The sequence below is a fragment of the Doryrhamphus excisus genome, chromosome 10, assembly GCF_030265055.1.
Source record: "Doryrhamphus excisus isolate RoL2022-K1 chromosome 10, RoL_Dexc_1.0, whole genome shotgun sequence".
Taxonomy (NCBI): domain Eukaryota; kingdom Metazoa; phylum Chordata; class Actinopteri; order Syngnathiformes; family Syngnathidae; genus Doryrhamphus; species Doryrhamphus excisus.
Window position 1 is genome coordinate 14,937,195 of NC_080475.1, and position 13,612 is coordinate 14,950,806.

Sequence of the window (13,612 nt, forward strand, 5' to 3'; positions counted from 1 at the left end):
ACATCAAGATGACAAGTGATGCTGTTTGATAAGGTGAATATGTCAAATGCAGCATTTCCGGGGCAATTATTGTCGAGAAATGTTTGCACTCATTAGAGTCTCCTGTACAGTTTAGTGCATCGCTGGGATGACAGCATCCCAGTGTGATGGATATAGAATGCAATTGTAAAATATATATATATATATATATATATACGGAACCGATGATTGACTGTTGAGTCACAGAGTAAGAGGTATAAATAATAATTACAGACATAAACTCCCCTTATGTGAGTATGGCCGCCTTAATAACTTCCATCAGCTCCTTGAAATAAGTTACACGTGTGCACACCATAAATCAGACTGAATGACATCATTTGTGATCCAAGCAGGGTGGAAAGCAGGCGTTAGAGCAGCTTGGCACATCCCGCAGCCTGGGCCTGCGTCTGTGGTCACCCTGCCTGAGGAGGATGAGGGGGATGCCACCACATGTGAAGGCGGCCTTGTGATAATGTCTAATGCAACCCAGCTGTCTTGTGTGAGAACCACTCAATCCCATTTGCTCTTTCCAGTTTTGCGGGAAGCCTCACTGGCCTGGGACAATTAACCAAACATATAGAGCTCTTGAATAGGGCTATTAAATAGTTTTTCAAAGTTCCACCCTCGAAAAACATTCAATGTCCAAGTTTACAGCATTTAATAAAGTCAAGTACGTCATTCAAATGGAGGCAAATTTAAATAAAAATGTAAAGACATGATGATTTTTTTTTTTAATGTTTATTCCCAATAGAAGTGTTCCACCCTCTTCCCTAGAATGCTGCTGATCAGTCCGGTGCTCAACATAAAATGAAAGCATTCAGCTACTGACCGTATGTTTAAATTGTTTAAACATGTGAGAAATCTTTTCCAAAAAAACAGAAGATATTTTTCAAAATACGTCTAAAAAACACAGTGCTTGTGTGCTGAAAGAGTTTCCAGTTGGTGACCTCATTGCTAAACATTGGAGAAATAATTACCTTGGAAAAAAAAAAAAGAGATGTTTGTTGGTTTAACACTTTAAAATTGGAGAAAAGCGCCACTGTAAATGAAGTCATACCTCTCTGGGTTCCATCACAACAAGACTGCTTTATTTTTACAATATGTACACTGGATGGTGGATGACTAGCAAGTTTGTTTGAGAAACATGCATGTTCTGTACAAAGTCCACATTTTGGAAAGTACCATTTTCAATGCACTTTTTTTGGGGAATTTTGCCCATTGTTGTCTTTTTTTCTTTCCCTTTTCTGTGCATTTTAACATGTGAAAAGAAGTTAATTTCAGCTAGCTTACAATGCTGTCATGGGGATAAACAGGTACCTAACCTCTCTAACAACGTTGCATGGTTTGATACATGCTGTGATCATGCATTGACACGTTTACTGAAATTAATTAGTGTTATAATGCACTGAAAAGGGAAATAAATGTATTGATGTTTCACATAAGAATGATGGGCAAAAATTCAGAAAAATAATACTCCCCAGTACAAACAATGAGACGGAAGTGCTTTCTGCTTGTGTTCTAACATTTAACTCCCTTTTAAACAACTTTTAACGCTTGTTTTTTTTTCCCTGGAAGCCATTGTTAGGGTGAAAAAATAAAATAAATTAAGCATCAACAACACAGTCAAGCATTTCACGTTAAAGGTCCCGTATTATACTATTTTTTTCAACTCCGACAATAGCATAATGAAAATTGACTAGCAAAAAACAATCCATGATGCTGGAATTTTGTTAAAAAGTGATTTTAGTGAACCCTCCTGAGAACTCGGTGTTGTGTGTGTCTGTAGCTTCACCGCTAACGAGCTGTTTGCCATCAATCTGTTCTACTGTGCGCTTTATCGTATGCTGTAAATCTGCCCTCAGTGCTGGCTTTCCACTCCCATTTCAACAGCAACATTGTGCTGGGTTGGACTATTCACTGAATTAAAACATCATCAAGCATCTAACATCATTAAAAATTCACATAATAGGAGACCTTCAAATCTTTACATTGGCTTGTGACCGCAAGACGAGAAACAATATAAGCAGCAATGTTCACCGTCATGGTGCTTACATTTTAATGTTGCATCATACGCTCTATATGTGATCAAGCTCAACAGTTGTGCCGTCCAGTCTGATTGTCTATGATGAACTTGAGTTGAGAACATGCGATAATTGATCCCGGAAGGCATGGTGGAATATCTTTTTGTCCTTCATTCAGCTTGACCACCGTAATATTTGTCACCACTCTGCTGTACAAATGTTCTTGACATCTTGAAATGTAATAAAAAGACAATAAGTGCATGCGAATGGCTTTCTATTTACAGTGTGTGTGTGTGTGTGTGTTTGTGTGCGCGTGGACATACTGTATGTGTGTGTGTGTGCGATTACACATTCAAGCGCTCCTTGGCGCCCTCTGTTGAGGCTTACTTCTGCTCTTCCTGCCCGCTGCCCTTCCTCCCCCTCCTCCTCCTCCACCTCCTCTACCCCCGCCACTCTTGTGCCTCTCCCTCTCCTTGTCGGTCTGCACCGCCATGTCGCTGTGGCGGCGGTGGTTTCGAGGTGGGCGGTACCCGAGTGCGCGGCAGTGCTGGCCCAGGTTCCGCGAGTGAACCAGCACCATGGTGTCGCCGTGATGTGAAGCGCCTGACCAGGAAGATATGAGCCGGCTGGGGTAGGGGCTCCAGACTGCTAAGTGGATGGTGACGGCGGTCCAGTGGTAGCCGTGCTCCTCCACCTGGCAGTGGTAGACGCCACCGTGAGACAGCTCGGCTCGACGGATGAGGACGCCTCGCTCAATCACCACCACTTGCTCACCTGTGAGCACCTGGACAGCGGGACACTAGCGTAAGGGGTCAAAGGTCACTTGTGGAGGAGAAAAGTGGCGTTCCCCTCAGTTGGGTGGCAGAATATCATACACACAATAGAGTGGATCCTTCAAAGTGTACCTGGTTTAGCTCAGGACTGTTCTCTCCAGCCTGCTTGTACCATGTGACAGCGGCATGTCTAGATCGGGGGAGACACTCCAGGTAGGTGCTGTTGCCCTCAGCAACCGTCATCACCCTATGCTCCGCTTCCACCTGCAGCCCGGCTGATGGAAAGCAAGACAAAAAGGTGTTAAATGTCATTATATATATATATATGTGTATGTATGTAAGTAAGTATATATATAATGTGTTGCATCTTTACTCAACATTAGTCTCACCTCCTTGTCTGACACACTGAGTTAACGGATCGTCATCCTCGCCGAGATGTCGAGCATTCCTCCTGCATGAGGAACAACGACAGTAAACAAACAAGCAAGAACATTCCAAAGGTTGGGAATCACGGATGTATTTGTACATTCTTCACTTTTTCCTCCTTGAGGTCTGAGTTCATTGGAGCGTACTGTGTGACCTCATGGTGGCGCTAGATGAGTCCAGGGGGAGACAAAGGAGGTTTCTTAATTTGCTCAGCACATTTTTACAGCCGTCTTACATTATTAGATTGGGAGTTAGCAAAGTGCAAGGATAGTTAAAATGCTGGGCAGACATGGGGAGAAGAGGGAGGAGGTCTGCGGTGATGGAAAAGCAGAGCGATCCACGCTTCATAGGTCTGGATTTCAAGCTTGTGGCTCATCAGCGTTTGAGGAGAATGTTTGCTTTTTTTTTTTTTTTTTTAAACGCAGACAAACACATATGCTAGGACTACGTTAAAAAGCCATAGCATTTCAGTATGTGGAATCAAACTATGGAATGGATTGAGTAAGGAAGTCAAACAATGCACAACGATGAGCCAATTCAAGAAACAATACAAGCAGTTGATGTTTGCTAAATACAAGGATGAAGAGTCTTGAACCAGTCATGATGTGCTATATATATCACTATATTGACACTTACTATGGTACACATTATGTCATTGGATGGTCATATCACCTCATACTTCGGTACGGGACAAAAAAAAAAAAAAAAAAAAAAAAACCTTAAACTGTATTATGGAAAGCAGGAAGTGAACAAATATAACAGTTACTGATTGTAGCTATATGTATATATATATATGCTATATATATACAGATATATATATATATATACATATATCACTATATTGACAGTTACTATGGTACTCATTATGTCATTGTATGGTCATATCACCTCGTACTTCGGTTCGTGACGAAAAAAAAAATTAATTAAAAATTATTTAAAAAAAAAACAAACTTAAATTATGTTAGGAAAGCAGGAAGTGAACAAATGTAACAATTACTGATTGTAAAAGTACCAGATGGAGGGGTAGGATTTAGCTTTGCTTCTTCCTACTCCTTTTGGACATGTGGAACTGTGAACTGATTATGTGATGCATTCAATTGTAATCTGATGCATGTTCAAATGAAATTAAACCATTACCATTACTATTACAAGATTGGATGGTTCGCTCGTACCTGCGTACAGTGGGCATGTAGGGGCTGCAGGCGTGTCCGTCCCAAGTACAGTAGGGGTCTCTGGCCAGGCAGCACTCGGCACAGGCTTGACCGTAGAGCTCACATTGGTACAGGGCCAGCTGGGACACCCCTTCCCTGGAGCCCACAAACAGCCACTGCTGCAATAGCGACGATGGGGTAGCATCAGTAAGGCTGTAGAATCATTATTGCACTTGGCGGGAAACATTACTTCAGTAACGTCTGTGTCTCATCTCTTTGACTGCTGTGACTAGGGTTGGGTAACTATAGCAACTGTACTTGGAGGTGAAGAGATGCCGGTGATATTGTGTGTGTGTGTGTGTGTGTGTATGTCAAGTTTCTGTCAATCTTTATCTCATCTGTTACCTTTTTCTTTGAGAGTGTCATGGCTGTCACGGGCGATTTGTGCTGCAAGGAGCAGAGGAAATAAAACAGATTAGAGAGCGAGATGCACTGAAAGGATGGCTTCCTATCCGAGTCCTAATGTTTCTCCATTTCTTTTTCAAATGGTGCTAAACTGGACTGCCGGGTGGAAAGAGGCTCTTATGTTGTTAAATTGAGCAGACAGGCAGAACATAATAGGAGCGCTCTGAGCTGCAAGAACATTTTCAAAAAAACAGGTATTGACGTTCTGTATAGTACCTGAAAGACCTCCAGCTGCTCCAGCATCACCTCCTGACTTTGAGCATGTTCTTTAGGCAGATGAATGGCTTTCAGTACCAAGCCAGAATCTGCGATGTGAAAGATCGTGTTAAAAAGCGAAGACGTTAATGGATGGGGTTCAGAGTACCTGTGCCGATGAACAAGACGTCGTAGGTGCTGTCCACGGCTTCCACTCTGTCCACCAGCAGTTTGCTGAACTTGTAGTGGACGCCCACTCTGACGAGGAGCGGACGCTCTCCCAGGGGAAGCACATTTTCCTACAAAAGTTTGAGTTCAAAATGGGCTGATGTGTAACAGAGTTAGCGTACTGAAGTAAAACTTGAGCAGAACCTCCAGCAGCGGGTGAGTTCTGCTGAAGAAGATGACATCATCAGGATACTCCCTGGTGGAGCTGTAGCTTCCATATGTGCTGCTGGGACACTGAGGGAGCAAAAAAAAAAAAAGACTCCCATTTATCACTGCTGCTTTTTAAACGGTAACATTCTACTTGTGTCCTCTGCCAAGAAGCTAATGTTTTTGTATTGATAGCAGAATAATAATGAATACAGTTTGATCAATCCATGTCACTTTCAGAGTTACAATAAAGTAAAAATAAAATAGTCACACTGAAGGGCTGCACGGCAGACGAGTGGTTAGTGCGCAGACCTCACAGCTAGGAGACCCGAGTTCAATCCCACCCTTGGCCATCTTGTTTGCATGTTCTCCTCGTGCATGCGTGGGTTTTCTCCGGGTACTCCCGTTTCCTCCCACATTCCAAAAACATGCTAATTGGCGACTCCAAATTGTTCATAGGCATGAATGTGAGTGTGAATGGTTGTTTGTTGATATGTGCTCTGTGATTGGCTGTACCCTGCCTCTTGCCTGAAGACAACTGGGATAGGCTCTAGTGATCATAAGAGGTAGAAAATGAATGAATTAATCACATCTAAAAATCACAAGGCTAAAGCACCGCAACAGTGTAAGTTCATGTTACAATGGTATTTTTTGGTTAACATTTTTTGACCAATGGGTAACCAAAGATTACCAGTTTACCTCAACCAAATCAAATATTACAAATGTGGTGTAACCCCTGTTAGTGTCTTCCCCAAGTAACATGATTTTCAGTTAACGTAAAAAAAGAAAAAAAAGACATCCAAATAAATGTTGCCTTGGTTTGCGTACGTTTTCCGGTTAGTGTCCAATAAATTTATATGCATTTGAAATTATTTTCTGCATGTAAAACTATGAAAACATATTTGTGTGAACATTCTGGCATTTCGGAACAGATTAATTGGATTTGTTTTATTTCTTACGGGAACAATGTATTTGGTTTGCATCCGTTTTGGTTAGAGTCGGCCCTTAAAATAAACAAATTACCGGCAATGACGCTAACCAAAGTTCCACTGTAGCACCCCATAGTGCCCGGTTTTGTTTGTTGTTACGTGCTAGGCCAACGAAAGGATACTAAATAATACATAGCCGTTTTCACACAAAGAACCCATCAACGCAAGATATTATGTTAACTACTTGCCATGTTTACACAGAACAACCAAAGAAGAGGGTATCAACACTTTGATGCTATCTGGATTCGGGTTGTTGGGCCGCGGCAGAGGTCTGAGTTCTAATTATATGTTGGCGACATGAGGATTGAGGTTTGCAGTATGAACTCACAGTTCCGGGACGTGGGTACGGCATCTTGCCAGTAAACTCTGCCCATTTGTACTGAGGCCCCTCCTTGTGCAAAAAGTTGCCCTTAAAAGCCCGAACAACATCCTCCATTCGGTAAACACACACGGCCGAGCCATTGAGGATATCGCTGCAAAGAAAGAAAGAAAGGCGACAGTTAAAATACGATCAGATGATACAGGATTTTTACACATTGTTAAAAATGTCCTCTCGACCGAAGACAGCTGGGATAGGCTCCAGCATACCTCAGTGACCCTCGTGAGGATAAGCGGTAGAAAATGAATGAATCAAATAATAATGTGATCTGCAGCCCTTCACTTGACTCGTGTACTCCGTTGTTGTCATAAATCGAGTTTTTCATTCAACTCCTCCCACTTCATCACACGTCCTCACACTTACACTTGCCAATGTTTATTTTGAGAATGAGTGAGAAAAAACGGAGGCGAAAAAAACTTAGTAGTAAAGTCCCTTTTAAGTCAGATTCTTTTTAAACAGCTGATATTTAACACACAGAAAAGGGAATGTTCAATTATACGTAAATGGATCTACAAACGGGCTGCACGGCGAACGAGTGGTTAGCACGCAGACCTAGACCTCACAGCTAGGAGACCCGAGTTCAATTCCACCCTCGGCCATCTCTGTGTGGAGTTTGCATGTCCTCCTCGTGCATGCGTGGGTTTTCTCCGGGTACTCCGGTTTCCTCCCATATTCCAAAAACATGCTAGGTTAATTGGCGACTCCAAATTGTCCATAGGTATGAATGTGAGTGTGAATGGTTGTTTGTCTATATGTGCCCTGTGATTATGCCCTGTGCACTTATCGTGAGGATAAGCAGTAGAAAATGAATGAATGAATGGATCTACAACACTACCGTAACACATTGTTACATACATCCTGATTTTGTTACGTTATTACAGAACTCCAAAGGACAAAAAAGCATCTAACGTCTCACTCATCGAAGCTAACAAGTGATGCTAGGAGCACCGAGTGTAGGTGGGATTGCAAGGTTTACACTATGTAAACTACTACCAAAACACACACCTCATTATTATGTACAATAAGCTTCAAACTTTCAATACTGGACTGTGCAATAGGATTCATTCATTCAAGTGAAACTCAGGTACAATATGTGTAATACTATATTTTGTTTACTGAATTTCCACATTTTTGTGACTGCAATTCTACATTTTGTTACTGTATAGGTTATTGTTTTTGATACATATATTTGCTCTTATTTTGAACAGCACCTGCCACCTTTATGTTTATATTGTTATTCCTTGTTTTATTTTTATCCTTTTCCTTACTCTTATTTTTACTTTCTACAAAATGCACCTTGGAGTTGCACTCAAATTTTGTTGTATGCAATACAATGACGATAAAGGCGATTCTGATGTCTACCATGTCAGTATCCCATTTTACAATATGAACATCTGCAGCTTATACACAAGTGCAGTACAATCGTACACGTTTGCGGTAGCTAAATTCCCAGAATAACAAATGGTATGCTCACAAAAAGATAGTGTTCCACAGCAGGACGAGTAATGATGATGAAGCGTCACGTGAGCCTCATGAATGTGTTGCATTCATGAGTCACTGTGGCAGAAGGTCCTGCAGTCGGCGTGATCCCACAATATGTTGCATCGTCATCGATGTGTCACAATGACACTCAAATGCCACAACTGAGGCCTGACTTTTCTTCCAAGTTTATTCCTGATCTCATTCTCCATGCCATAGCAGCAGCAGCAGCAGATCAATACCATGAATGAGTGTTGTTTTCTTTCTACGATGTATAATATTAGATCTCGCCTCCAGTGTGATTTCCCTGCTGCCTTCCACCCACCACCATGCTGGCATTCTCCAGCATGGCTGCTTAACGGCATTATTAAAAAAAAAAAAAAAGCGCCGCCCGCTAACCTGGAAGTGGTGAACAGGCCGTAGATGAGAGGGTTCTTCTTGTCTTTTCCATGCAGGATGAAGACATCCTCTGTAGTGAAAAAACGAAGAAAAGGAACGTCAAAACTAAATTTGAAACACTTACAAGCTCGGACTACGTTAAAAAGCCATAGCATTTCAGTATGTGGAATCAAACTATGGAATGGATTGAGTAAGGAAGTCAAACAATGCACAACGATGAGCCAATTCAAGAAACAATACAAGCAGTTGATGTTTGCTAAATACAAGGATGAAGAGTCTTGAACCAGTCATGATGTGCTATATATATCACTATATTGACACTTACTATGGTCATTGTATGGTCATATCACCTTGTACTTCGGTACAAGGTGCATTATTAAAAAAAAACAAAAAAAAACTTAAACTTAAACTGTATTATGGAAAGCAGGAAGTGAACAAATGTAACAGTTACTGATTGTAAAAGTACCAGATGGAGGGGTAGGATTTAATAAGCTTTGCTTCTTCCTATTTCACAAATACTTAAACTTGCTGATATAGTTCATCTTCAAACAGCTAAAATAATGCATAAGGCTAAAAATACCCAATTCCCTAAAAATGTCATCCAATACTTCTCTACAAGAGAGGAGAAATATGATCTCAGGGAAGAACTACATTTGAAACACTTATATGCTAGGACTATGTTAAAAAGCCATAGCATTTCAGTAAGTAAATTTAAAAATAAATAAAAATAAATAATTATAATAAAAAATAAAAAACATAAAAAAACTTCAACTATATTAGGAAAGCAGGAAGTGAACAAATGTAACAGTTACTGATTGTAAAAGTACCAGATGGAGGGGTAGGATTTAATAAGCTTTGCTTCTTCCTACTCCTTTTGGACATGTGGAACTGTGAACTGATTATGTGATGCATTCAATTGTAATCTGATGCATGTTCAAATGAAATAAAACCATTACCATTACCAAAGGATTAACTCGTATTAACACGTATTTTAAAAGACAGAGATACTTCAACAAGGGATGTTAGGAGAAGAACATGAGAAGTTAGTGTTTGGTTGTTTTTACAGTGCTTAACTTATTTTTACACTTACAGCCCAAGATAAATGTTTGTGAAAGTGTGTGTGTGTGTGTACAAGGGATGGCGGCATTATGTATGCTATCTGTCAGTCTGACTGTGTGACTAATGATACTTGGAATGAATCTGTGGCCATTAATATCCAACCACAGTGGGTGAGCCAAGCGCCAGGGCTGCCACAGGAGAAGCAACCAACACCTGCTGCCACACACACACACACACACACACACACACACACATACATTGGCATCCCGCCTCGTTCTTCGCTCGTCATTTCGAACACAGCGGATTAAAGTCGATCGACATGTTGTTCTCACTACATTTCCATTCATTCCATCTGTCAGCCTGTCAACACCTGCAAGCTGTTCGCACAGAATTTTGGAGGCAATAAAAAAATTATTAGAAACATGATCATATACACGACCATAATGATATACATAATTTTAGTCCCACAGCATAGACTTTTTTTTGTTTCAGTCTTTTTCTTCCTGTCATGATCTTCTGATCAGGCACCATACCCACTGGTTTTCACCTCTGTTTTTTTTTCTTTGTTTCTCACTTTCACCGTGTCCTCCATCCCTGCTCTCTGTCTGTCTCCATCTTTCTATCTCCCTCATCCATCTGTCTGTCTGGCCTATTTTCTCTGGAGGATTGTGTGTGTCTTCTTCCCTAAACAATAAAAAAAACTGTTACCCCCCCCAGGGGAAGATAGTGTTGTCTAGCCCGCAGACCTGCCGTATCGACCCCTATCTTTCTCCTCCTTCTCCTCTTAATCGTCTTGCCATAGCCCCCCCAAGGCAAAGACCCCTCGTCTGCTTTTTCCCATTGTCAGCTAAAGCCACCCTGAATGCCAACTTACCTTCTTCTCTTTGTCACCTTTGTTAGCACGCTGCTAATGCTCGCCCCCATTGTCTTATTGTTCCATTAATAGTCTGCTCCTCCAACCCTCCTGGCTATTGGCCTTATTTCTCCCATTGCTCCATCTTTTTTGTCTGACACGTTTTGGTGCCCTGCAGCCATCGGTGACATCCTCAGGATGACCTTCACTTGCTTTCAGACCACTTTTCAAGGATACTAATACCAACTGATAAAATAAGATTATTTTGTTTTCATTTATATACGGTATAATCATAAAAATGAATGGATATGTTCTAGGAGTCAAACTTCCAGATTTCCATATGCAAGAGTAAAATATCCAAACTATTTTTTTCCAGCATTTTTTAAGATCATACAGCATCTCAATAGGATTCAGGTCATGACCTTGACTAGGTCACTCCAAAGTCTTCATTTTGTTTTTCTTCTGTCAATCAGACGTGGACTTACTGGTGTGTTTTGGATCATTGTCCTGCTGCAGAACCCAAGTTGGCTTCAGCTTGAGGTCACTAACTCTCCTTCAGAAGCAAGGCTTCCATGTCTTAAAGCAGCAAAAACCAAGACCACCATACTACCACCACCATATTTTACTATTGGTATGATGATCTTTTTATGAAATGCAACATTACTCTTGGGGATTATCAAGAGGTTTTCTGACAAAATTGAGATAAGCCTTAATGTTATTTCTGTTCAGGAGTGGTTTTTGTCTTGGCCCAGTGTCTTTCTTGTGGTGGAGTCATGAACACCGACCTTAAGTGAGGGAAGTGAGGCCTACGGTTCTTTAGATGTTGTTGTGGCCTCTTGGATGAGTCATTGCTGCACTATTGGAGTCATTTTGGCTAGCTAGCCACTCCTGGGAAGGGTCACCACTGTTCCATGTTTTCGACATTAGTGGATAATGGCTCTCACCGTGGTTGGCTGGAGTCCCAAAGATTTGGAAATGGCTTTATAACTTTTTACAGACTGATAGATCTCAATGTGATTTGTTTTAACGAGTGGGGGCAATCACTTTTTCACACGGGGTCAAGTGGGTTTGGATTTTTTTCTCGCTTAATCATAAAAAGTTTCATTTAAAAACTGTTTTTTTTTTTAAATTTAGTGCCAAGGAGGGCATTTTATCAATCATGAATTGAATGAATGATTGGGAATGGTTTAATCAATTTTTATGGCCATGTACTATGTGCCTGATACATCATCCTAACTTCCACCATAACATCTCCTTGTCTTGTTCCTCAACATTAGCTCCTTGTGGCTTCAACATTACCGGTTACACTCTTTCTGCTTCACCTCACACATTAGAATCTGGCTTCTCAAACCTCTTCTCTCATCCTGGTCCTTCATTGCGGTTTCTTCCCCATCGTCTACTTTGGATACTTTGGAACATCTACAAAGTTTTCTTGATTAATCACTCCTTCGCTCCTTTCCTCCTCTAACCGTGTCCTCATCATCCATCCCGCTTCTTCTCATCTTAAGTTAGATTGTACTTCTGACCCGCTACATTATCAGCAATCCCCTCCTTCTTCATCACTGTGGGGAAGAGATAACAGCCTCCACCCCCCACCCTCAACTACATGGTCATACCCCCTCTCTAACCTCCCACTAAGGCTTTAGCTCATCTCCCCTCCTCCTCGCTCCTCCAGTGTGGTCAACACCCCTTGCTTTAACCTCCGCCCTCTCCCTTTTATCCTGCTGCATTGTTTCCCTTCTTCAAACTCCTCTTCTGGCAAGCAGCCATCTTCCTCGTCGTCCTCTTCCTTCTCTCTGTGCCTTCTGAGAAACTCTGCTGAGATGATGAATGGGAGAAGCTGAATGGAGGCCTCAAGGGCAATCAATCTTCCTTGTAACAAAGCATCTTTTCATGTCCGCTTCATGTGCAAGGTGTTTTGTCGCTGAGGTAATAAAGCATTAAACACTTGACTGAATAATCTGACAGGTTTTGGCATCATACATTGGGTGAGTCATTTGTGTAACTCATGGATGTTTAACCCTGTGTTGGTCATTCATTCATTCATTTTCTACCGCTTATCCTCAAGACGGGGGTGCTGGAGCCTATCCCAGCTGACTCGGGTCTCCTAGCTGTAAGGTCTGCATGCTAACCACTTGACCGCCGTGCAGCCCCATTCAATAATGTAAATACATGAAATAGAAATCCTTGTGTAATCAGTTTTATTTCACCAATAATTCATTTCTTGTATGTATTTGTCGCTTTATGCACTTTTTTTTCATTGTCAATAATTTTATTTGCATTTATTTTTGTTGTTGTTTGAACTTTGACACAGTGTGATGTCACTTCCTGTCTTTCTGGCGCGCTCCTCTTCAGTCGCTTTTTGGACTGCTGAGGACGAGGTATGCTAGTCGGTGGCAGCGATTGTTAATTACATATAAAATATTAATATGTTACACGTTTCACCCCCCGTACGTGCTTGTATTATGTACTTTGTACTTTGTAAAGGTTACCGTTGTCGTATGAGTTAGTTTTAAAGAATTCGTTTTTTTATGTACTTTTCTTTTCTGTAGGAAAATTGTGCAAGTTTGCTAAAGCTGTCGTCCATTTTGTTTGTTGTGCATAGGTATGTGGGTCCATTATTGTTTTATTTAATTTGCATAGAGTCTCGTCAGTCGCGTTTTGGACTACTGAGGACGAGGAAACTCGTGCAAGTGTGCTAAAGCTGCCGTCCATTTTGTTTGTTGTGCACAGAAATAAACGCCCTCTTCTGGTTGGCGAAGAAATTGCAGCCTCCCACCTCGTCTATTTACCAAAAGAACACAACGCAGAGTTCAATTTCAGCCAGTGTCAGCCCAGACCGGCTACACTTGTGTCTTCAGTTTTTAAACTTTGACATGTTTACATTTAAAATTGTGGCTAGCTTGCATAGCCTAAACATGCTAATTCCCTTGATTTCTGAAGCAAAGAGTTGTGGGAAATCTTCTGAGTGACTGTTTTGTGTGGTCTGACCACCTCACAGCCTTACACAACCCCACTCATGCACACACA

General features: G+C 41.3%; 1 protein-coding gene across 3 annotated transcripts in view; it reads right to left on the reverse strand.

Moving 5' to 3' along the window:
- Positions 1-1,084: 1,084 nt before the first annotated feature.
- Positions 1,085-13,612, reverse strand: part of sema3h (sema domain, immunoglobulin domain (Ig), short basic domain, secreted, (semaphorin) 3H) — a 41,624-nt gene continuing 29,096 nt past the window's right edge. For 2 of the 3 annotated variants that reach the window (XM_058083944.1, XM_058083945.1), the window contains 10 exons: positions 8,671-8,740; positions 6,742-6,886; positions 5,422-5,511; positions 5,219-5,348; positions 5,071-5,159; positions 4,795-4,836; positions 4,411-4,568; positions 3,202-3,263; positions 2,945-3,087; positions 1,085-2,823 (listed from right to left, as the gene is read on the reverse strand). In XM_058083944.1, coding sequence (XP_057939927.1) covers positions 2,392-2,823; positions 2,945-3,087; positions 3,202-3,263; positions 4,411-4,568; positions 4,795-4,836; positions 5,071-5,159; positions 5,219-5,348; positions 5,422-5,511; positions 6,742-6,886; positions 8,671-8,740 — 1,361 coding nt within the window. In that variant the 3' untranslated portion in view covers positions 1,085-2,391. The remainder of the gene's footprint in view (positions 2,824-2,944; positions 3,088-3,201; positions 3,264-4,410; positions 4,569-4,794; positions 4,837-5,070; positions 5,160-5,218; positions 5,349-5,421; positions 5,512-6,741; positions 6,887-8,670; positions 8,741-13,612) is intronic. The other variant, XM_058083947.1, reaches the window with a different exon arrangement.